Here is a 24,698-nt window from a genome sequence, read left to right as displayed (position 1 = left end):
CTTAGCAGAGACAGGGTTTCACCATGTTGGCCAGGGTGGTCTCTAACTCCTGACCTCGTGATCCATCCACCTCAGCCTCCCAAAGTGGTGGGACTACAGGCATGAGCCACCGTGCCCGACCTTAAATTTTTTTGGTAGATATGGGGTCTTGCTTTGTTGCCTATGCTGATCCCAAATTCCTGGCCTCAAGCAGGCCTCCTGCCTCAGCTATCCAGGAGACTAGGATGACAGGAGTGAGCCACCACACCCAGCCTACATCTATTGTTCCCAGACATCTGTATGTGGACACCCTGCAAGCACCTCAACATGTCCAAAACACATGCATTATCCTCCCATGCTCTCCTAAATGCTCCCAGCCTGAAAGCCCTTCTTCCCCTTGTATGCTTGATCTTAGCTTATCATGCTACCATTGCCCAAACTCAAAATCTGAGAAACAACCCTGACTTGACCCTCACTCTACGTATTGGCAACTCCTAGCCATTCTCCCTCCCAAATATCAGGTGGTGCTGCCTCCTCCACCCTCCCAGCTGCCACTGATCCTGATATTTCATCACTTGGACTGTGTACACATATGTATGTTAAAAGCATAGATGCCCATTTTCTGCCTCAGGGGAGCTGGGAGCCTGACATTTCTGGGAGCACTGCGTGGAGTTAATGTCAGCTGCTTTTGGCACGGCAGCTTTGTCTGGTCCGGCTGGGATCTCGTTGCTTAACCCATAGGAAGATGTCCAGTTTCAAAAGGAGGTGGTGCAGGTTTGCAAGTGCATAATCCAGCAAAAAAAAAAACAAGAACAACTTACTCCTGGAGTAGTCTACATGTGCCACCTACCTAACCTACTTAACGAAACCCAGATCTTTTCATATGTCTCCCAGTTTGGCACTGTGACACGGTTCAGACTGTCCAGAATTAAAACAACTGGAAATAATAAAGGCTATGTGCATTTGTGGAGTTTGAGTCTGAGGGTGTTGCCAAGATAGTTGCTGAAACAATGAACAACTACCTGTTTGGTGAAAGACTCATGGAGTGTCATTTTATGTCACCTGAAAAAGTACATAAAGAACTCTTTAAAGACTGGAATATTCCATTTAAGCAGCCATCAAATCCATCAGTGAAATGGTATAATCAGAATCGGACACTAACACAAAAGCTACAGATGGAGGAGTGATTTAAAAAGAAAGAAAAATTATTCAGGAAGAAATTAGCTGGCTGGGCATGGTGGCTCATGCCTTAATCCCAGCATTTTGGGAGGCTGAGGCAGGTGGATCACCTGAGGTCAGGTGTTGGGGAAAAGCTGAGTGTTGGGAAAAAAGCTGAGGCAGGGCTTGCATGTCTGACATAATGTAAAAGAGTCTTGGAACATGTCCGGGATCCAGGGTCTAAAACCCCTCGTGACCTTTGGAACACCAAGCTCTGCGCTAAAGGGTGGAAGGCTGCCCTGCTGCACCATAATCTAAGCCCAGGGCATAAAACCCCTTGTGGCTTGGATGGAATCCAGGGCTCAGGGCATAAAACCCCTCGTGGCCTCTGGAACGTGTCTAGACTTGCTGGCTCCTTGCTTCTAGCATTCCTAGGCTCATAGATCAATTGTATCTTAAACTAGAAGAACATGTTTCCCATTATCTTAAGTAGCAGAACATGTTCCATATGCTTCAAAGAAAATGTTAAACCATCACAGCTGTAAATCATGTGCTTGATGCACCACTTTCTTTCAACCCCCACATCCTCACCACCTGCTTCTTTGTTTGATCATCAATAAACAGTGCTGGCTTCCAGAGCTCGGGGCCTTTGCAGCCTCCACACTAGCATTGGCCCCCTGGACCCACCTTATGCACTCTTAACTTGTCTTTTCTCATTCCTTTGACTCTGCTGGACTTTGTAGCCCCCATGGCCTGGCGCTGGGTCTGATCACCCCAACATTCCTGGCACCCAACGTGGGGCAACGAAAACCCCAGTGACGGAACGCTAGAGCATGTGAAAGTGGAGGAGGTATTATCAGAGGACACCGAGGACGACTGAAAGAAGCTCGGTGGGAAAGCTGAGCACGCGGAAGAACCAGGGTAACAATCAGACAAAGTGAAAGCAAGTATTCTACTTATTTGAATTTCTTAAAGCATTTACTACGAAGAGGGGCAGTGAAAGTTAGTACTCAAAAATTTGTTATCACTCTTTAGTACAGTAAAGTAGTTTTGCCCATGGTTTCCAGAACAAGGGACTATGGAGTTGGATGAATGGGAGAGAATTCGCAGAGATTTTAAAAAGGCGTATAAAGAGGGAGCAAAAATTCCAGTTTCCGTTTGGTCAATGTGGGCGCTAATAAAGGCAGCTCTTGAGCCATTTCAAACAGATGATGAGGCAGATTCAGATGAGGAAGAGGAGAACGAGTGTAAAAAACTAACTTCAGATTCTGAATGCAAGGAGCAAAAACGAGAAGAGGTTAAAGAAGGCGAAACTGAAAAAGGTATATTTTACTAGCCTGTTGGCTCCACCTGCTGAATTAAGTGAATGGCCACCTCCTCCCTTTCCCCTTTTGGGTGAGAAAGTGAATTAGCTGTAAAACTTACTGCTCCTGTACTTGCAATGTTAAAACCTGGAGCAATTGCTGGTGCTATACAAAATTCTATTCAAAAAGCTAGAGCAAGCAGGGTGCAGTGGCTCACGCCTGTAATCACAGCACTTTGGGAAGCCAAGGCAGGCAGACCACGAGCTCAGGAGATCAAGACCATCCTGGCTAACATGGTGAAACCCCGTCTCTACTAAAAATACAAAAAAATTAGCCGGGCATGGTGGTGTGCACCTGTAGTCCAGCTACTTGGGAGGCTGAGGCAGGAGAATTGCTTGAACCTGGGAGGTGGAGGTTGCAGTGAGCCAGGATTGCACCACTGCACTCCAGCCTGGGTGACAGAGCGAGACTCTGTCAAAAAAAAGAAAAGAAAAAAAGCTAGAGCTGAGGGAGACCTTGAAGCATGGCAATTTCCAGTTACTATAATACAGCAAGGAGGACAGAATATAACTAATTGGGTCACTTTTCCTTTTAAGTTACTGAAGGAATTTAAGTAAGCCATTAGTCAATATGGTCTGAACTTTCCTTTTGTGCAAACTTTGTTACAAAATGTGGCTCCTGATAATAGGTTAATACCATATAATTGGGATACTTCAACAAAATCTGTTCTCACTCCGTCTCAGTATTTACAGTTTAAAACCTGGTGGGCTGATGAAGCGCAAACTCAGGCAAGGGAAAACACACAAATGCAGCCACCTGTGCCTGTTTCCTTTGAACAGTTAATGAGAGTTGGCCCTAATTGGGGTAGATTAGAAAATCAAGCAGTAATGGAGGATGTTGCCATTGTTCAACTGCAATCTGTGCACTTACAGGCATGGGAAAGGATAAATATTACAGGGGAAAAACATCCTTCTTTCAGATCTGTCCAACAAGGACCTAAAGAACCATATATTGTTTTTATTACTCGGCTCCAAGAGGCTGTGTATAAAGCCATAACTGATAAAACACCTCAGGATGTTGTAACACAGCTTCCTGCATATGATAATGCTGATGCAGAATGTCAAACTGCTATCAGACCTATGAGACGGAAGGCTCATTTGGCTGACTATATTGGGGCTTGTGACGGTATTGGAGGTAACTTGCATAGGGCTACTCTTTCAGCTCACGCTATGGCTGGATTGAAAGTAGAAAGGCCCCATTTCTCAGGCTCTGGCTTTAATTATGGGCAATCTGAATACACAAAAAAGGAACGTAGAAAAGGAAAATAAAAAGGCTGGGCAAGATATATGGTGGAGGGATGCACATACAAAGAGCCGGGGAAAAGGAAAGATAATTATATGGGGAAGAGGATTTGCTTGTGTCTCTCCAGGTGACAATCAGGTACCTGTGTGGTGCCCATCAAACAGCCGAAGACCTATCAAGAGCCACAGCATCTAGTGGACCCACTTGTACAATGCAAATTGAAGGCTTGAGGATTGCCTTCTTGCTCTACTGTTGCACGAGAAGGATAAGCCTCGATTTGATTTTTCTATGCCTTCCGTTAGAAGGGGCCTGTTTCTCATTATCAGTGGAAAGTTTTACACCATGATAATTAACCAAAGAGGCAGAAGCTGAGTTACAGCTTGTAGAACAAATGCTTCAGCAATGGCATGCCTCCCAGCTATAGCCACAAAAGTTTTTGCGTCTGTTTCGCTAGATTTACTAACGTGGGTTTGAGGGTATGCTTGTGTTTTTTGCAGGAGACAAACAAATGTGTGGATGCCCTCAAGATGTGTACGACCATGGAATGGGAGACTGGAGGGACCAATGGATCCCAGCCAAGGACCTGGTTCCCCCAGTATGAGCCATGAGCCAGTTTAAATCTGAATGTGAAGATGGAACGAGGACCAACCGGAGTCAGGCTGACATCAACCCCCATAACACGGGGACAGATCAAGAAAACCACACAGGAAGCTGAGAAACTGCTGGAGCACCAGGGTTTTACCTTTTGCTGGGATTCAGAGGTACAACAGATGCTTAACGGACCAATGCTTTCTGACTGAGCTCCTCTCTACCTGAATACAAGACACCTTAATAGTTAGGCAGGAATATCGTCGCCCCTATTCAGCATGAAGAAGTTGCGGAAGACGGACCTTCATCCTTCTGCAACCCTTAGGATTAAGGATCCTCCTGTAAATGGGAAAGGGGAAATACGTAAGAAGCATTCAAACCAGAGTGACTCCATTTTGAATACGGGCCAATGCATCCTAATGAGGAAGGGATGAAAAAAATGAATATATTTATAAGATATAAATATCCCCCATATGCCTGGGACCTGTTGTTGGATGCTTACAGATTGACACACAAGCCTGGTTGGCAGTAGTCCCCGGAAAAAATAAATCACAGGCTGCTTTGCATATGATTTGGGGGCATAGTTTAAAATACAACTATTCCAGTCCTAAAACTCTGAAGTTCCATCCGAATAAGCTCGAATGGGAGCAAAACAAAGTTACATTTGAAGGTGTGGATGCTCGAACTTGGGAAGATTGTATAGTAAGACTGAGGTGCTTCAAAGTAACTCCTGTGGAATCATCATTGATTAGTCCCCTAACGGGATCTTTAAGGAAAATTGCACCGGAAAGCCTTCCTGTAGAACAAATGTAGTAAACCAGTGGAATTGCTGGCAAAGGAATCATACAAAGTATGTTCGCACGGAAGCTAATGCCCCTATCATGTGGAGTCCTGCTGGCATTGTTGCCCGTAGCCCAAAAATGATATCTCCTGCCATAGGACAGGAACATTCTGAATTATGGAAATTAGTTATGGCTCAAAGTTCAATCAAAAGTTGGGAGGGTAAATATAAAAGGTATAGAGGGGAGGGAGGTAAAAATAAATATGCTCTCTCTTTTCTTTCCAACAGGACCCTTTGGATTCAAAGTTGTGTTCAGCCACCTTTTATGCTAGCAATAGGAAATGTTACCAACTTTTAATAAAAATCAGACTATCCTGATAATTAAAGCCAGAGAAGGAGTTTGGATCCCTATATCTCTAAATAGAACATGGGAGGCATCATCCTCCATTCATATTGTAACTAAGATCCTTAAAAAACTCTTATCCCAAAGATTTATAGTTGCTCTTATATTTGCTATAACTGGCCTCATTGCTGTTACTACTACCGCTACAGTAGCTAGTGTGGCTTTACATTCATCTGTGCAAACTGCTGAATTTGTCAATAAGTGGCAAAAGAATTCCACAAAATTATGGAACTCCCAAGCTCAAATAGATAAAAAAATAGTTAACCAAATTAATGATCTCCGTCAGACAGTGATTTGGATGGGAGATCATATTATGAGTTTAGAAAGTAGAATTCAAATGCAATGTGACTGGAATACATCTGACTTTTGTATTACTCCTCATAGTTACAATGAGACAGAACATCCATGGGAAAAAGTTAAACGCCATCTAGAGGGTAGAGAGGAAAATCTTACCCCCAATATTATAAAACTAAAAGAGCAGGTTTTTGAAGCCTCTCAGGCTCACTTAGCCCTGCTCCTTGGAACTGATATTTTGAACAAGACAGTGGATGGGTTGTCTGCAATCAATCCTCTCAAATGGATTAAGGCCATTGAAAGCTCTACATTTGCAAATTCTGTTCTAATAATTAGGTGCTTGTGCTGTCTCCTTTACTCTGCAGATGTAGAAGCCACCTCTGGAGAGAAAGCCGCCATCAAGAACAAGCAATGATAGCTGTGGCGGTTTTACAAAAAAGAAAAGGCGGGCATGTTGGGGAAAAGCTGAGTGTTGGGAAAAAAGTTGAGGCAGGGTTTGCTAGTCTGACATAATATAAAAAGAGTCTTGGAACATGTCCACAGTCCAGGGTCTAAAACCACTCATGGCCTTTGGAACACCAAGCTCTGTGCTAAAGGGTGGAAGGCTACCCTGCTGCACCATAATCTAAGCCCAAGGCATAAAACCCCTCATGGCTTGGATGGAATCCAGGGCTCAGGGCATGAAACCCCTCCTGGCCTCTGGAATTTGTCTAGACTTGCTGGCTCCTTGCTTCTAGCATTCCCAGGCTCATAGATCGATTGTATCTTAAGCTAGAAGAACATGTTTCCCATTATCTTAAGTAGCAGAATATGTTCCATATGCTTCAAAGACAATGGTAAATCATCACAGCTGTAAGTCATGTGCTTGATGCACTGCTTTCTTTCAACCCCTACATCCTCACCACCTGCTTCTTTGTTTGATCACCAATAAATAGTGCAGGCTTCCAGAGCTCGGAGCCTTCGCAGCCTCCACACTAGCGTTGGCCCCCTGGACCCACCTTATGCACTCTTATCTTTTCTCATTCCTTTGACTCCACTGGACTTCATAGCCCCCACAGCCTAGTGTTGGGTTTGATCACCCCAACAGTCAGGAGTTCGAGACCAGCATGGCCAACATGGTGAAACACTGTCTCTACTAAAAATACAAAAATTAGCCAGGCATGGTGGCAGGCACCTGTAATCCCAGCTACTTGGAAGACTGAGGTAGGATAGTTGCTTGAACCTGGAGGCAGAGGTTGCAGTGAGCCAAGATTGGGCCACTGCACTCCAGCCTGGGTGACAGAGCAAGATTCAATCTCAAAAAAAAAGGAATTAGCTAAAAAAGGAATTATGATTTTCCTTCGATTTTCCAGAAAACAGAAAGTATTTCAAAAACTAATTGTCAGACATCTACAAAAGGCCAGGGTTTATATAAGAAGAAGAAAAAGGTTTTAGGCACTCTTGACACTCCTGAGAAGACTGTGGATATCCAGGGCCTCACACCAGTTTGTACACCAATATTTCTGGAGAGACAAAAATCTGAAGTGGCTGAAATGAATGACGATGATGAAGATAATGAAATTGTTTTCAAACAGCCCATATCCTATGTAAAATAAGAAACACAAGAGACTCAAACACCTACACATTCACGGAAAAAAAAGATGAAGAAAAAGCAATCCGTGATTTTCAATGTATTACATATAATATTTCTTCTGAAAAATATAATATTTTCATGAGAGTGGACTTTGTGTTTTACCAGGTACAATGAAATGCAACCCTTGACAAGATTTTCAGAGGTAAAATACACTGTTTTGTCAAGTTAAGGAGAAATCTGTAATTCTGGATTGCCTGCCCTTGGCTGAAATACAGGGGTGCATACCAGCTTGCACTGGCTTGGCTGACATTGCCTCTTTGTCCTAGCCTCTAGTTTTCTTTTGATATTTCATAGCTCTCCTTAGTTACTCTACCTGGATAGAAAGTTGACGACTAACTGCAGGTTTAAGTACTAAACTGCAGCCTTTTTCTTTTTTCTTTTTTTTTTTTTTTTTTGAGACAGAGTCTTGCTCTGTCACCCAGGCTGGAGTGCAGTGGCGCGATCTCAGCTCACTGCAAGCTCCGCCTCCCGGGTTCACGCCATTTTCCTGCCTCAGCCTCCCAAGTAGCTGGGACTACAGGCGCCCACCACTACGCCTGGCTAATTTTTTTACATTTTTCGTAGAGACGGGGTTTCACCGTGTTAGCCAGGATGATCTCCATCTCCTGACCTCGTGATCCACCTGCCTCGGCCTCCCAAAGTGCTGGGATTACAGGCGTGAGCCACCGCGCCCGGCCTCTGCAGCCTTTTTCTATCACCAGCAGATAAAGACCACCAATCTGGTTTGTCCATCTACATGGTTTGTCAGGGACATTTAACTCAAGAGGGTGCTTTAGATTTCAACATCAGATGGTTGAAGCTGGAAAGTAAATTATATGTAGTGTGAGAAGGCAGTTCCAGTTTTTCGTTTTGTTTTGTTTTGAGACAGAGTCTTGCTCTGTTGCCCAGGCTGGAGTGCAAAGGCACGATCTCGACTCACTGCAACCTCCGCCTCCTGGGTTCAAGTGATTATCCTGCCTCAGCCTCCCCAGTAGCTGGGATTACAGGCGCGTGCACCACCATGCCTGGTTAGTTTTTGTATTTTTAGTAGAGACAGGGTTTCAACATGTTGGTGAGGCTGGTCTCAAACTCCTGACCTCGTGATCCACCCGCCTCGGACTCCCCAAGTGCTGGGATTACAGGCGTGAGCCACCGCACCCAGACCAGCAGTTCCAGTTTTAGCATAGATTTGCTTATGTGTTAGTTCAAATTTTAATAGAGATTCAAAAATGACTCATTTTTACCAATAATGTTAAATTAGTTTTTGTTGGGCTAGCATGGATTCATAACCACCATTTTATACTAGCATCATCAGTGAGGAATTGTATTTCAAGGTTCAAACAAAAACCAGCAAATAAACTTTTTTCTACAAAAAAAAAAAAAAAATAGCACAGATGCCCACGTGCCATGGGGCTCAAGGAGAACAAGCTCCATGCTGAGCCCTTTACATACACCACCATGTTTGAATGTCATAGCAACTCTGAGACAAGTGTTCTTGCTCAGCTCCCGAGTGAAACTGAAGCTCAGAGAGGCTAAGCAAATTACCCAAGGTGACTCAGCTTTTCAGGGGCAGAGCCAGTATGTGACACCAGTCAAGCATGTCAGTTGGACTCCACACCCATGATCTCAACACTTCCTGTACGTCCTCTAATTGTGGCAATGAAGAACTAGGGCTTAGGCCAGGCGTGGTGGTTCACGCTTGTAATCCCCACACTTTGGGAGGCTGAGGTGGGTGGACCACTTGCGGTCAGGAGTTTGAGACCAGCCTGGCCAACATGGTGAAACCTCGTCTCTACCAAAAATACAAACATTAGCTGGTCCTGGTGGCAGGCACCTGTAATCCCAACTACTCAGGAGGCTGAGGTAGGAGTATTGCTTGAACTCGGGAGGTGGAGTGTCAGGCCTCTGAGCCCAAGCTAAGCCATCACAGCCCCTGTGACCTGCACGTATACATCCAGATGGCCTGAAGTAACTGTCGATCCACAAAAGAAGTGAAAATAGCCTTAACTGATGACATTCCACTGTTGTGATTTGTTTCTGCCCCACCCTAACTGATCAATGTACTTTGTAATCTCCCCAACCCTTAAGAAGGTTCTTTGTAATCTCTCCCACCCTTGAGTATATACTTTGTGAGATCCACCCGCTGCCCGCAAAACATTGCTCCTAACTCCACCGCCTATCCCAAAACATATAAGAACTAATGATAATCCCACCACCTTTTGCTGACTCCTTTTTCGGACTCAGCCCGCCTGCACCCAGGTGAAATAAACAGCCTTGTTGCTCCCACAAAGCCTGCTGATGGACTCTTCACACGGACGCGGGTGACACAGAGGTTGCAGTGAGCCGAGATCCCGCCACTGCACTCCAGCCTGGGCGACAGAGCGAGACTCAGTCTCAAAAAAACAAAAAAAAAACAACAACAAAGGTGACCCCCGAACCCCAACAATAACAAAGGTGACCCCCGAACCTTGACACCTCGACAGGGCTGAGAGGGGAGAAGCTGGGTGAGGGCCTCTAAATGTGGGGAGATTTTAGGGAAGGGAGGCAAAGATGACCTCCTGGACCTAAAAGAGGAGGGAGGACATGAGGGTAGGAGAGGCATTGAGAGGCGCCCACCTTGCCCTTGGCAGGGTCCCCAAGTAGATGGGATGGAATAAATGGGAAAGAGCAGGGACCCCACGATCTCCAGGGATGGAAGGGGGTTCGGGGAGGAGGAGGATTTAAGGAAATTTGTGAGCCCGTAGGGAATGAGGAGACCCCGAAGGTCGAATCTTGGAACTTCGAAGGTCTAAAGCCAGGAGGGATGAGGAGTGGAGAGTGAAAGGAAGGGTCTGGTTCTAAGCGGTGGATGGGGCAATGGAGCTCCCCAGTGGACCAAGGAGATGCCGAGAGGGATTCTCCCCTCAACAACCCAGTTCCCTCTCTCCCTCCAAGCTCCGCTCCGCATCTCCAGGCCTGGGCCAGGTCTCCCGGACGCTGCCAGAACCTCCCCGAACAAGCGCAGACAAAAGCCTCAGCAAAAACGCCTGAAGAAGGCTCATATAAGCCCTTGCCATCCAGAGGGAGAAGGCGAGGCGGGCGGAGTACGCTGGGTGGGGATTCAAAAGCGACGCGAGCTCTCTGGCCAATCAGAGCCGAGAATAGTGAGTCGCGTCGCTCAACAAGAAGTGAGTGGGACCCTAACCCATCGCCGCTGGGTTCCCCTACAAATCGGAAGTCTCGCTTCCCCTTACGCAGAAGTTGATTGGTCAGTTTTCAGAACTAGCCTGTCAATTTTGGAAGCTGACTGAACGGCATTTCCTTATCGACACAAGGTCCCGCCTCCAGTCTCCTAGCGCCATGGGGGCACAAGGGGCGGAACAGAAAAACCTTAAAGGGCGAGGTACGTGGTAAACGAAGAGGTTTCCAAATGGCGTCAGATCCCGATCTTAGTAACAGGAGAAGCAATAAAAGAACAAGCTAGAACAATCCCATGACGCTAGACGTGAGCAGTACGCGCCATCTGCCTTTGGGATTTAAAGTAACCGAATGGATAGACCCTGACTTGAAATCTGAAGATCCTGGTTCTCATCAGTCTCCAGGAAAGAAAAGCAAGCCAGATCTCTTGGCAAAAATCCTATTCCGGCCAGTCACTGGACGAGTAACATCGTCCAGCATAGGGCGATCCTGGTGCCTGGGACTTCTCCTTAAAATGCAATTTTGCGGGCCAGGCACGGTGGCCTACCCCTGTAATCCCAGCACTCGAGGCAGGAGGATCACGTGAGGCCAGGAGTTCGAGACCAGCCTGGCCAATATGGGGAAACCCCATCTCTACTGAAAATACAAAAATTAGCTGGACATGGTGGCGCATGCCTGTAATCGCAGTTACTCGGGAAGCTGAGGCAGGAAAATCGCTTGAATCTAGGGAGGCGGAGGTTGCAGTGAGCAGAGATCGCACCACTGCACTCCAGCCTGGGTGACAGAACAAGACTGTCTCAAATAAATAAATAAATAAATAAAAATTTTAAAACACCCTGTAATCCTAGCACTTTGGAAGGCCCAGGTGGGAAGATTGCTTGAGACTAGCAGTTTAAGACCAACCTGGCCAACACAGAGAGAACTCTTCTCTATTAAAATAAATAATTTTTTAAAATGTGGATTAAATGAGTTCATATTATTCATTAAAATAGACCTCCAGTCTGGCCAACATAGTGAAGCCCCATCTTTACTAAAAGTACAAAAATTAGTGGGGCGTGGTGGCGGGCACCTGTAATCCCAGCTACTCAGGGGGCTGAGGCAGGAAAATCGCTGGAACCCGGGAGGTGGAGGTTGCAGTGTGTTGAGACAGCGCCACTGCACTCCAGCCTAGGTGACAGAGGGAGACCCTGTCTCAAAAAAAAAAAAAAAAGACCTTCATTTTACAAAATAACGTAGTACTCCCCCAACTCTCAAGGTTGTGAAGAACAAGGAAAGATTTAGAGAGGGCCACAGATTAGAGGAGACTAAGGAGAGAGAGTGACTAAATCCAACATGGTAGTCCAGATTGGATCCAGGACCAGAAACAAAGGACATTAGTGTAAAAACTGGTAAAATCCAAATAAAGCCTGCAGTTTACCTAATAGTCCTGCCAGTTTCTTAGTTGTGACTAATGTACCATGTACATTACATGACAATGTAAGATGGCAACATTAGAGGAACTTGAGTCAGGAGTAGATGAGAACTCTATTATCTTTGTAACTTTATATTTGTAACTTTTCTGTAAGTATAAAAGTATTCCAGGCGAGCATGGTAGCTCATGACTGTAATCCCCTGGCACTTTGGGAGGTCAAAGCAGGAGGATCTCTTGAACCCAGGAGTTTGAGACCAGCCTGAACAACATTCTGAGATCCTGTCTCTATAAAATAAGGCACCTCGTGTGGTGGTGTGTGCCTGTGGTCCCAGCTACTCGGGAGGCTGAGGTAGGAGGATGGTTTGGGCCCAGGAGGTTGAGGCTGGAGTGAGCCATGATCACACCACTGCCCTCCAGCCTGGGTGACAGAGGGGGAACCTGTTTCAAAAAAAACACACAAAAAGTATTGCAAAATAAAGCATATATTTAAAAATATAAAGACCTATGCCACTCCTCTTAGCTGATTCTTTTCCAGTCCCTGAATCACTATGTTTGTTTTACTTTCAGAAGCTGTTCCCTCCCCAGGAATATTCAACTTCCAGTCTTCCAATACCTTCCTATAGCAGCCTTTCCTAACCATCTTATCTACTTGATTTTTTTTTCTTTTTTGAGATGAAGTTTCACTCTGTAGCCCAGACTAGAGTGCAATGGTGCAATCTCAGCTCACTGCAACCTCCACCTCCTGGGCTCAAGTAATTCTCCTGCCTCAGCCTCCCAAGTAGCTGGGACTACAGGCATGCCCTACCATGCCCGGCTAATTTTTGTATTTTTATTTTATTTTATTTATTTATTTTATTTATTTTTGAGACAGGGTCTCACTCTGTTGCCCAGGCTGGAGTGCAGTGGCATGATCTCAGCTCACTGCAACGTCTGCCTCCCAGGTTCAAGCCATTCTCCTGCTTCAGCCTCCCAAATAGCTGGGATTACAGGTGCCTGCCACCACGCCCAGCTAATTTTTGTATTTTAAGTACAGATGGGGCTTCACCATCTTGGCCAGGCTGGTCTCAAACTCCTGACCTCAAGTGATTCGTCCACCTCGGCCTCCCAAAATGCTGGGATTAGAGGCGTGAGCCACCAGGCCAGGCCCCTAACCACGTTATCTACTGTATCTCCCTACCTCAGTGCTTCTATTTCCCCTTGCTCTGATTTGACATCTTCAGGTACTTATTCTTACAGAATATATGCTATGTATGTCTCATCTGTCTCCCTTACAAGCATGCAAGTTTCCTGAGAGTAGGGGCCATGTCTATTCTGTCCCCAGTGTGCAGCCTGGAGCCCAAAGCATAGCAGGCATTGAGTATTTCTTAAATGAACGCATGTAAGAATGACGACTGCTTCTCAGCAAAACACTGTCACAACTACCAGCAATAACAATGAGTAAATATCATTTGTTCAGCCTAATTGTGGTCCAGATTCTGTGTTTACTAATACACGGGTAATATCACAAAGAACCTGGACGGCAGTATTAGCCCCATTTCTCAGATGGAGAAACTAGGGCATAGAGACTAGAAGGACCTAGAGTTACAAAGCAAGGTAGAGCCATGGCCCCTAGTAGAACCCAGCGCTTAGAATGGCTAAGACCCCCAAACCATCTACCAGGCCCTGTGCCCTGGGGAGTGTCCACATGTCCAGATTTCCCTACCTAAAATGTCCCTTGAGTCCTAAATAATCTGTCTTGAGGATATGGCAGGAATAAACAGAGAATGAGAAACAGAGAGACAGAGAGAGAGAGAGAAGGGGGCAGGGGTCCCGGGACTACTGGATCTGAGACAGGAAAGGGTCTGGGGACCCAGAGTTCGGGGTCTGAAGAAGGAGGGGCTGGAGCATGGACTCCCGGGTCTGAGAGAGGAGGGGCTGGGGCCCTAGACTTCCGGGTCTGAGGGAGGAGGCGGCTGGGGATCTGGACTCCTGGGTCTGAGGGAGGAGGGGGCTGGGGATCTGGACTTTTGGGTCTTAGGGAGGAGCTGGGGATCTGGACTCCTGGGTCTTAGGGAGGAGCTGGGGATCTGGACTCCTGGGTCTGAGGGAGGAGGGGCTGAGGATCTGCACTCCTGGGTCTTAGGGAAGAGCTGGGGATCTGGACTCCTGGGTCTGAGGGAGGAGGGGGCTGGGGATCTGGACTCCTGGGTCTGAGGGAGGAGGGGCTGAGGGGGTGCTGGAGGACTTAAGTAAGCTGTCTCGAGGAACTACATCCAGGTCCCCTCCTGTGCTCTTTCTTTCAGGGGTCCGGATCACTCCGCGAGCCACGCCCCATTTCTGACCTGGCCAAGCCCCACCTCTCTCCGCCTGGGTCCCTCCCCAACCTTCCCCGGCCCTCGAAGGATCTCGGAGGCGAAGTTACTAGAAGATACTTAAGAGGGCCCCAGGGGAGATGGAACAACCAAAGGACGGGGCTGGGCCAGAAGGGTGAGACAAACAAAGACCTCCTGAGAGGGGGACAGAAACCCAGAGAGAGGAGGGGACAGTGAAAACGAGAGAGAAAGGATGCGCTGAGCAGACCTGCATAGAGAATCAGGAAAAACAAAAAAGGCTCAGGTATCATCACATAGAATCTTAGAAGAGCTTAGTGAGAGTTGAGCGAGATATTTAGAAACAGGCGGAGACCAGGTGCAGTGGCTTATGCCTGTAATCCCAGCATTTTGGGAGGCCGAGGCGGGTGGATCACCTGAGGTCGGGAGTTCGAGACCAGCCTGAACAACATGGAGAACTCTCTCTCTCCTAAAAATACAAAATTAGCCGGGCATGGTGGCGCATGCCTGTAATCCCAGGTATTCGGGAGGCTGAGGCAGGAGAATCGCTTGAACCCGAGAGGCGGAGGTTGCGGTGAGCCAAGATCAGCCATTGCACTCCATCCTGGGCAACAAGAGCGAAACTCCATCTTAAAAAGAAAAGAAAAGAAAAAGAGCTAGAAACAGATACTCATCGAACAGAAATTTCCAAGAATAAACCAAGAAATGTGAAGACTCCAGGGATCCCCAGAAGGCTGGAGAAATCGTGGCCGTCCACTGTTTTAGCACTTACCAGACCCAGCCCTGTTATTCGTGCCTTTGATACCATCCAAAGCCATCTTTGACTATAAACAAGTTAAGGTTTGGAATAGGAAAATGGTTTGTCCAAAGATACACCACCAAAAGCGAGGCGGCCAGGAATTGGAACTGAGTTCTGTCTCATGCTGCAGTTCATGGCAGAGCTGTCTGTTTCTCTAGAGAGACCCGGGTTAGAAACAAAAAGAGAGAGAGAAGCGGGGGAGGAAGTCACAGGTGGGCACTGAGGATGGAGAGATGGCTGCCTTCCGCAGAGGTGCAGAGACAGCCTGGCAGCGAGAAACAAGGAAGTACGGAGACGCTGAGCCCCACTGACCTGTCTTTTTGTTCTAGGAACAACCTGTCCCTGCCGTCATCTGGGACTGAGCCATGGCCCCCTGCGCCTCTCCCAACCCCACCACCCTGGCTCCTGAGCTCCACAGACCCCGCCCACCTGGGGCTCCCAGAGAGCGTGGCCTCTGTCACCGTGCCCATACGCCTGGACACCCTCTCCTGCCTCCTGCACAGCGCCCTGCTGGGGGCCTACACCTTCCAACAGTCCTTGCCCTCTTGCTCCTGCTGCCCCCAGGCAGGCCACACTCAGCCTGGCGCGGTCAGGAGGCCTCCCAGGGGACGCGGGGGCTGGGAAGTCAGGCACAGGCCAGGCTGGGGCCGGGGCCCACATCGACGAGGAGGCCTCGGGAGAGCTGAGCAGCCAGAGAGGGGTTGGGCGGGGGGCCCTGGGGCTGGCCCCAGGACCCCACCAATGACACTGCCATCAGCACCAACACTGCCTGCCCAGGATGGGAAGAAGGAAGCTCGAGGTCCAGAGCCACCCCTGGAAGCACCACCGGCTGCTGAGGACTGGGAGACAGAGTACTAGGACCCTGGAGGGTCCAGCACCTGAGATTGCAGTCGCCCAGGAGGGTTTTCCTGGGGCCCGGAGTGACCTCGGCCCTGTCAGAAGAACCCCAAGAGACATCTTCCATCCTCCCCTCTCCCCAAAACCATGGTCCCAGGAGTAGCTCCTGTGAGCCACTTGGTGAACCTGACCTAAGTCACCTGAATCCCAAGCCAGAAGAAAACCCTAAACCTCATGCCCAGGCCTGTCTCCTTGATGGCCTCAACCCCATTCCCAATGCCATCCCCAACCACAACCACAATCCTTACCTCATTCTCAATCCCCAAGGTTCCCCGAGCCCCATCCCCTACCCTCTCCCTAACCCCAAAGCCACTCCTACCAGCCTCTCTCTTCCCCACTGTCAACCCCTATTCCCAAACCCATTCACTCCCATCCCTGTCACCAGTCCCAACTCCACTTCTGCGCCTCAACCCAAACCCACCCTCGTTACCAACCCCTTTCTCCTCATTCCCTATGTACCTCAGCCCATCTTTAATGTCCTCTGAATCTACAGCTCCAACGAGCCCCATCCTCAACCTCAGCCACAGCTCTGTGTCCATCCCCACGAAGAACAAACAATAAATGTGTGACTCTCCCTGCATCTTGCATGTGTGTGCTTACACAGCTCCGACAAAGCCAGGGTTGCTGTGAGCAAGGCTGGCGACAAGGTAGTGGGTCCAGGGGAGGGTCACAGAGGTCAGTGAGCAGGGGCTGGGGGTGGGGAGTCCCCTGGATGCCTGCTTCAGCAAATTCCATTTGAGGCCTCTGCCACCGCTGCATTTCTGATTGCTGGAAGCTGCTGGATCGTGGGACCATTGTGTAGGGAGGCTTAAGGGATTTGGGGAACCTATGGGGGCCAAGAGGCCAGTGACCAGGCTCAGCTCAGTCTGCACAGAGGGGCCGTGGCAGAAGGAGGGCTCGGGCAGGCTCTGCCACTCAGGTAGGCACCAAGCATGGGACCTGTAGCCCCCTTTTCCCCAAGTCCCAGGAGTCTAGGGTCCCAGCTCCTCCTCCTCCCAGGACCTGGTGTCCACCCCCTGGCCCCTAGCCCCTTCCTTACCCAGCACCCAGGAATCCAGGCCCCTGGGCCTCTCCTCACCTAGGACTCAGGAATCTAGGCCTCCAAGCTATTCTTTGCTCAGAACCTGGAAGTCCAGGTCCCCGGCCTTCTCTTCCCCAGGACGCCAGGCTCCAAGAACCCAGCCCCTCCTCCCTGTTGTCTTTCCAGGATCCCTACCATCCTCCTCCCTCAGACCCGGGAGTCCGGGCCCCCAGTCCCTTCCTTCCCCAGGACCCAGGCGTCTAGGTCTCCATCTCCTTCTCCCAAGCACCTGGCATCCCACTCCTGAGCCCTCTCTTCCCCCAGTTCCCTTCCTCCATCAAGTCCCAGGAATCCAGCTCCCAATCCCATCTCTCCCCTTCCCCGCAGATCACCATGTACAGCTTCATGGGTGGTGGCCTGTTCTGTGCCTGGGTGGGGACCATCCTGCTGGTGGTGGCCACGGCAACAGACCATTGGATGCAGTACCGGCTGTCAGGGTCCTTCGCCCACCAGGGCCTGTGGCGGTACTGCCTGGGCAACAAGTGCTACCTGCAGACAGACAGCATCGGTGAGCCCCCCGGCCAGGGTCCGGGCCGCGCCTGGGGAAAGAGCAGGGCGGACCTCGGGGCCCAAGGACACCTGTATTCCAGATGGAGAACTCTGCGGCTCAAAGAGGGAAAGGGAGCAACCCAAGGTCACTCACATGGAGGGGGCAGAACTGGTACTGCAGGGTTGCTTTCTAGCTGCAGTGACACGGGGTGCTGGTTTGCAGGTTAAGTTGGGAGAGGCGGCATTTCCTGACGCCTCAAAGGTGTCATGCACAGCAACTGGGGCTAGTGTCACGAAACAGCATTTTCTAAATATCTACTATGGACCAAGAACTATGTTAGGTACCAGGGGATACAGAAGAAATATGGGCCCTAAATTTGCTAAATACTGCATAATGTAGCATAAAGTATTTTTGCCTACTTATAATGTACCAGGCCATAGATAGAGAGATACATAGAGATATATAGTATAGTGCATGCTGCATAACATCTATAATATATTAAGTTAGTATATACTACATTATGTATAATATATGCAATTTATATTATTACATATAACTTATGTATAATATATGTAACTACATATATACATTAATAAATTAATATACAATATAGTGTATTATACATGCACCTCTATTATATAATAAATTACTAATACATAATATATTGTATATAATATGCTACATATTATATAATAAATAATGCACATATATTGTATATATGATGTAGAATCCATTATATTACACATTCAATATCTAATAAATAGTATATATTATGCTACATATAATATAATAAATTAATAGTGTATATATTATACAATATATTATAATAAATATATAAAGTAGAGAATATTATATTGCACACTTATTATATAATATATTAATAAATTTGCCCAGGTGTGGTGGCTCACAACTGTAATCCCAGTACTTTGGGAGGCCAAGGTGGGTGAATCACCTGAGGTCAGGAGTTCGAGATTAGCCTGGCAAAAGAGGTGAAACGCGGTCTCTACTAAAAATACAAAACTTAGCCAGGCATGGTGGTGCGCGCCTGTAATCCCAGCTACTCAGGAGGCTGAGGCAGGAGAATCGCTTGAACCCAAGAGGTGGAGATTGCAGTGGGCCCAGAAGGTGCCACTACACTCCAGCCTGGACGACAGACAAAGGCTCTGTCAGAAAAATAAATACAAATAAAAATGAATTAATACTATATAATATATATATTACTACTAGTAATAGTATTAATAATACCTGACATTAATTGAGTGCTTACTATGCCCTATGTGCTATTCTAAGCACTTTACATGTAAGAGCAGTTCAATTGTATGTAAGAGTGAGACATGAGATGTGACCTCAAAATTCAAACATCCTCTTGAGTGGTTGAGAGGAAGAGCTAAGCCCCACTGAGTGCCGGACATGACAGGCACGGGAGACTTCGCCCACCCATTTCTCCCTGAGCCAGCCCTGAGGGAGGGGAAGGATGATGCCTGTTTGCTGGAGAGGTAGACTGAGGCAGGGAGAAGTGGAAAGACTTGCCTTGGGCCACCAGCTTCAGAGTCCCATCTGCCTGACTCCACACATCCTTCTCACTTCTGGCTGTCTCATCTGTGACACTTCTACATTTCTCCTGCTTCAGGCTGGGAATTCCCCGAGGGACAGCCCTGAGCCGCCTCTCTGTCTTATCTCTGCCAGGGATGCAGGAGACAGGGAGGCTTGGTGAAGGTCTTCGGGTTTTTTGTTTGTCTGTTTTTGTTTTGTTTTGTTTTGTTTTGTTTGAGACAGACTCTCGCTCTGGCAATGGCACTATCTCGGCTCACTGCAACCTCTGCCTCCTGGGTTCAAGCAATTCTCCTTGCCTCAGCCTCCCAAGTAGCTGGGATTATAGGCCCCCACAACCATGCCTGGCTAATTTTTGTATTTTTGGTAAGAGACAGGGTTTCACCATGTTGGCCAGGCTGGTCTTGAACTCCTCCTGACCTCAGGTGATCCACTCGCCTTGGTCTTCCAAAGTGCTGGGATTACAGCTGTGAGCCACCACACTCAGCCTCATTATTTCATTTGATTTGATTTTTGTAGAGAGAGCATCTGGCTGTATTGCCCGGGCTTGTTTCAAACTCCCAGCTTCAGATGGACAGGGTGGCTCAGCCTGTAATCCCAGCACTTCGGGAGCTGAGGTAGGAGGATCACTTGAGCCCAGGAGTTTGAGACCAACCTGTGCAACGTAGGGAGACCCCATCTCAACAACAACAAAAAAAATTAGCTGGGCATGGTGGTGTGCTCCCCTGGCCCCAGCTGCTCAGAAGGCTGAAGTGGGAAGATCACTTGAGCCCAGAAGTTTGAGGCTGTAGTGAGCTAAGATGGAGCCACTGCACTCCAGCCTGGTGACAGAGCAAGACCCTGTCTCAAAAAATAAGAAGAAGATACAAGAAATACTTAAAAACAAACCCTCCTGGCTTCAAGCAATCCTCCTGCCTCAGCCTCCCAAAGTGCTAGGATTCCAGGTCTGAGACCCTGTGACCGGCCTGAATTAGTGTGCTAGGGGTGCCATAACAAAGTCCCACACACCAGGTGGCTTGAACAAGAGCAATGTGTTGTCTCACACTACTGGAGGCCTAGATGAAGATGTGGGCAAAATCACTTCTTTCTGAGGGGTGTGAGGGAGAATCTGTTCCATCTCCCTCCCTCCCTGGCTTCTGGTGATTTTCTGGGAATCTTTGGTGTTCATTGGTTTGGAGATGCATTACTCCAATTTTTGTCCCCCTCATACGTGGCATTTTTCCTGAAAGCGTGTCTGTGTCCAGATTCCTCTTTTTATAAGGACGGCAGTCTCTGTTTTATGTTTTGTTTTGTTTTTTAGATGGAGTCTTGTTCTGCCGCCCAGGCTGGAGGGCAGTGGCATGATCTTGGCTCACTGCAACCTCCACCTCCCGGGTTCAAGTGACTCTCCTGCCTCAGCCTCCCGAGTAGCGGGGATTACAGGCACCCACCATCACGCCTGGCTAATTTTTGTATTTTTAGTAGAGACAGGGTTTCACCGTGTTGACCAGGCTGGTCTCAAACTCCTGACCTTAGGTGATCCACCTGTCTTGGCATCCCAAAGTGCTGGGATTACACTGGGCAGGAGCCACCAGGCCCAGCCCAGTCTTTGGATTAGAGTCCCACCCTACTCTAGCGTGATCTCTTCATAACTAATTATATTTGCAAAGACTCTATTGCCAAATAAGGTACCATTCTAAGGCACTAGTCACAATTTCAACATAAAAATTTGGAGCTGGGGACAGAAAGATATAACTCAACCCATACAAATATCCATGGAGAACCTGTCAGGAATTTCTCTCACTGAGGCTTCTACAAGACAAAAGACTGGGTTTTACAAAGATCCTAGACTTTTTACTTTTCAATGGCAAGATGCAAGGTTTGAGGTATACCATTTTCCTGGGTGCTCCAGCAGACAGAATAGCCAAGCAGTTAGGAACGCGGGCCTTGGAGCTTGGATTCCAACTCCAGCCCTGTTTCTAATTATGAGACCTCGGCAAGTTACTTTACCTCTCTGGGTCTCCATTTCTTCACTTGAAAAATAAGAATAAAAATGGTACTTATAGAATAGGACTCTGGAGGAACAAATAACATCACACCTGGGTAGTGAGCCTGGCATATAGTTAGCTATTGCCAAAGGAGGAAGAGATTATTATTATCTTTCCCACAGCATCTCCTGAGGGGCCAGCGCTGGGCAAAGCACAAGAGAAGAATGGCCCCAGTGCTCAACACTCATTCATTTCACGCATTTATCGAGCACCTATTATGCACCAGGTGCTAGGTGCTGGGGACCCTGTGGTGAATGAGACAGCAAGGCCCTTGTCCTTGCAGAGCTAAGGATTTACTGAGGAGAGACAGACATTATAAATCAGTTAAAAACAAGTAAAAAGGACATTTTCAGATATAAGCAAGTAGTATAAAAGAAATGAAAGAGTAGGCCGGGTGCAGTGCCTCACGCCTATAATCTCACACTTTGGGAGGCCAAGGCAGGTGGATCACTTGAGGCCAGGAGTTCCAGACCAGCCTGGCCAACATGGCAAAACCCCGTCTCTAATAAAAATACAAAACTTATCCAGGCGTGGTAGTGTGCACCTGTAGTCCCAGATAGTCAGGACCCTGAGGCAGGAGAATTGTTTGAACCCCAGAGGCGGAGGCTACAGGGAGCTGAGATTGTGCCACTGCACTTCAGCCTGGGTGACAGAGGAAGACTCAGTCTCAAAAAAAAAAAAAAAAAAGAAATGAAAGAAATGTGAGAGAGAATAGTAATTAGCAGGAAAATATAGAGAATCAGCATTCATTCATTCATTCATTCATTCATTCATTCAACAAACATTTCCCGAGGCCAGAATGCAAACCAAATGTGTGGTGGGGGTGTTTATGACACAGAACCAACCCAGTGCCTGTCCTCAAGGAGCAATCAGGCTGGAGGGGGAGACAAAGAGAGTCACAACCTTTAGCCGTGGGTAAAGATGATGACTGAGGGGTGGGGAGATGCTTCCTAGAGGAGGGGTCATGGGAGATAGGCTTTGCAGGATGAGTAGGAGTTTGCCAGGTGAAGAAGAGGGCATTTGCAAAGAAGGGAAGGATGAGCTGGGTTAGGGATAAGGAAAGGGGCAAGGCATTTTCATCTCAGAGGTAGCAGCATCTCTCACTTAGAGCAGGGGAGGCGTGGGAGTGACCATGGGGTGCTCCCACAGCATACTGGAATGCCACCCGGGCCTTCATGATCCTGTCTGCCCTATGCGCCACTTCCGGCATCATCATGGGCATCATGGCCTTCACTCATCAGCCTACCTTCTCCCGCATCTCCCGGCCCTTCTCTGCTGGCATCATGTTTTTTGCCTCAAGTGAGTAAGCCCGCCCTCTCCCTACCCCTCTCCTCACTGTCATCTCAAACCCCAATCTGTCCCCACCCCTCAACACCATTCTCACCCCTTACTCCTCCTCACACTCAACCCCACCCCACCCTAATCCCATCCCCACACCCAAAACCAACCTCATGACTATTTCGAGTTCCGGTCTATTCTGACACTAGCTGGTGTACTACAATTCAGTTCTGGCACTAATCACCTAAAATTTGTGTTTGACTCCACAGGTTAAGACCACAGTCCTTAGCAAGACTGCCTCCACCTCAGCTACAAGCTGCAAGCAGGGTGCCTGGGCAACCCATGCTTTTGATCCACTGGCTACAAACTAGGAGGTTCCCAAGACCCACTCAGATTCAAAAATTTGCTGGAATAACTTACAGAATGCAGGAAAGTGCTATACTTACAGTTATAGTTTCATTCTAGAGGACACAACTCAGGCCCAAGCAAATGAAGAGACAGAGTCTAGGAGAGCCCAAAATGCAGAGCTTCCAAGCCTTCTTCCCATGGAGCCAGGGGTCACCCTCCCAGCATACAGATGTTTTCACCAATAGGGAGCGCCACTGAGCTTCAGTGTCCAGAGTTTTCACTGGAGTCTTGTTAAATAGGCATGACTGATTGAATCGTTGACCATTGATGGAACTCAGTTTCCAGCTTCCTTTCTTCCCGGATATGAAGTTGTTCAGAGCCCCAACCCTCTTAATATCATGGTTGGTCTTTCTTTCTTTTTTTTTTTTTTTTCCTTTTTTGAGATGGAGTCTCGCTCCGTCCCCCAGGCTGGAGTGTAGTTGCTTAATCTCAACTCACTGCAACCTCCACCTCCCCTCCCGGGTTCAAGTGATTCTCCTGCCTTAGCCTCCTGAGTAGCTGGGATTACAGGCGCATACCACCACACCCAGCTAACTATTATTATTATTATTTTTGTATTTTTAGTAGAGACAGGGTTTCACCATGTTGGCTGGGCTGATCTTGAACTCCTGACCTCAAGTGATCCACCCGACTCAGCCTCCCAAAGTGCTGGGATGACAGGCGTGAGTCATTGTGCCTGGCCTGGTTGGTCTCTCTGATGACTACATCCAACCCTGCGTCATCTCATCTCATTACCATAAACTCAGGTTGGGCCCAAGAAGCTCAAGAATAACAAAGACCCTCCCATTACTCAGGAAGTTCCAAATATTGATTCTGCCTTCCAGGAACCAGAGACAATGGCCAGTTACATTATAAAGCACAACCATGTCCAACCCCATCCCAAACCTATCCCTCAATCATCTTTACCCCTAATTTCAACTCAACCCCGATCCTCACTCTTATCCCCACCCCAACCCACTTCCACCCCTTTCCCCAATCTTATTTCCCACCCCCATCATCAGCTCTCTGCCCATCTCCAAAACCACACCCAGCCTTAGTCTCACCTGCATCCTCCTGCTCTCTCTCCCTAGCCCTTTTTGTCTTGTTGGCCTTGGCCATCTACACTGGAGTCACCGTCAGCTTCCTGGGCCGCCGCTTTGGGGACTGGCGTTTTTCCTGGTCCTACATCTTGGGCTGGGTGGCAGTGCTCATGACGTTCTTCGCAGGTACTGGGGGCAAGGGGTGGGAAGGTCAGTGTCCAGGGCAGAGTGGGCAGCAGATCGGGTGGAAGATGATAGGGTATCCCACATGGGTCCCTCAGCACTGGGTCAGGAGGAAGACTCCAGGTCTATGGAGTCTGGGGTCATGGATACCCAGGGAGAAAGAGAGTAGGGTGTTGGACTCTCTTGGGGTGGAAATGGGGCTGGGGGGGTTTAAGGGGGTCAATTTAAACTTCTCATGCAGGGATTTTCTACATATGTGCCTACCGGGTGCATGAATGTCGGCGCCTGTCTACACCGCGCTGAGCCCAAATGTGTCAACCAACTTCATCTGGAAGTTAAAGCGAGGCCACTGAAGAGGAGGAGAGTCTAGAGGCCTGAAATCCTGGTTCCTAGGGGAATGAGTGGGCTCAGTTCTGAACTCTGGGTTGAGGGGGGAGGTTGACTCCTGGTCCTAGGCCGGAAGGAGGAAGAATGGGGCCTGTGGGAGGGAGCTGAGAAGACTCAAGTCCCCACCTGCCTGGCAGGTTGTTAGAAAAATGAAATATCCATTAGAGTAACTTTCTGAGGTCTAATAAAATTGATGTGAAATTACTAAAGTGTTCATCCTTGAGGGGCTGGGATAGGGAGAAACAGCTGTAAGGGTGGTG

General features: G+C 48.1%; 2 protein-coding genes and 1 pseudogene across 3 annotated transcripts; all 3 read left to right on the top strand.

Moving 5' to 3' along the window:
* Nucleotides 1-886: 886 nt before the first annotated feature.
* On the top strand, nt 887-10,451 carry LOC126941679 (MKI67 FHA domain-interacting nucleolar phosphoprotein-like; annotated as a pseudogene).
* A 302-nt stretch (nt 10,452-10,753) lies between these two features.
* On the top strand, nt 10,754-16,225 carry C19H19orf84 (chromosome 19 C19orf84 homolog). Its single transcript, XM_050771648.1, has 3 exons — nt 10,754-10,803; nt 14,292-14,475; nt 15,447-16,225. Exons 2-3 carry the CDS (start codon nt 14,441-14,443, stop codon nt 15,973-15,975), a joined length of 564 nt encoding a protein of 187 aa, XP_050627605.1. The 5' UTR covers nt 10,754-10,803; nt 14,292-14,440; the 3' UTR covers nt 15,976-16,225.
* Nucleotides 16,226-16,877: 652 nt separating this feature from the next.
* Nucleotides 16,878-24,642, top strand: LIM2 (lens intrinsic membrane protein 2). Of its 2 annotated transcripts, none has more exons than XM_050771638.1 (5): nt 16,878-16,933; nt 17,423-17,603; nt 22,313-22,462; nt 23,920-24,054; nt 24,293-24,642. In XM_050771638.1, exons 2-5 carry the CDS (start codon nt 17,429-17,431, stop codon nt 24,352-24,354), a joined length of 522 nt encoding a protein of 173 aa, XP_050627595.1. In that variant the 5' UTR covers nt 16,878-16,933; nt 17,423-17,428; the 3' UTR covers nt 24,355-24,642. The 2 variants fall into 2 exon arrangements, with proteins under 2 accessions (XP_050627595.1, XP_050627594.1); XM_050771637.1 differs by having other exon boundaries at nt 17,423-17,729.
* Nucleotides 24,643-24,698: the final 56 nt, after the last annotated feature.

This window comes from Macaca thibetana, chromosome 19 (genome assembly GCF_024542745.1).
Source record: "Macaca thibetana thibetana isolate TM-01 chromosome 19, ASM2454274v1, whole genome shotgun sequence".
Lineage (NCBI taxonomy): Eukaryota > Metazoa > Chordata > Mammalia > Primates > Cercopithecidae > Macaca > Macaca thibetana.
Note: the sequence above shows the minus strand (reverse complement) of the source record. Positions and strands in the feature narration are given on the sequence as shown.

Bases quoted from the DNA above. Each gene is read 5' to 3' on its own strand.
- C19H19orf84 (XM_050771648.1), top strand. From the start codon at position 14,441: ATGGAACAACCAAAGGACGGGGCTGGGCCAGAAGG. The intron at 14,476-15,446 runs GTGAGACAAACA...TTTTTGTTCTAG, and splicing joins GACGGGGCTGGGCCAGAAGG to GAACAACCTGTCCCTGCCGT.
- LIM2 (XM_050771637.1), top strand. From the start codon at position 17,429: ATGTACAGCTTCATGGGTGGTGGCCTGTTCTGTGCCTGGGTGGGGACC. The intron at 17,730-22,312 runs GTCACTCACATG...GTGCTCCCACAG, and splicing joins GGGAAAGGGAGCAACCCAAG to CATACTGGAATGCCACCCGG. The intron at 24,055-24,292 runs GTACTGGGGGCA...CTTCTCATGCAG, and splicing joins GCTCATGACGTTCTTCGCAG to GGATTTTCTACATATGTGCC.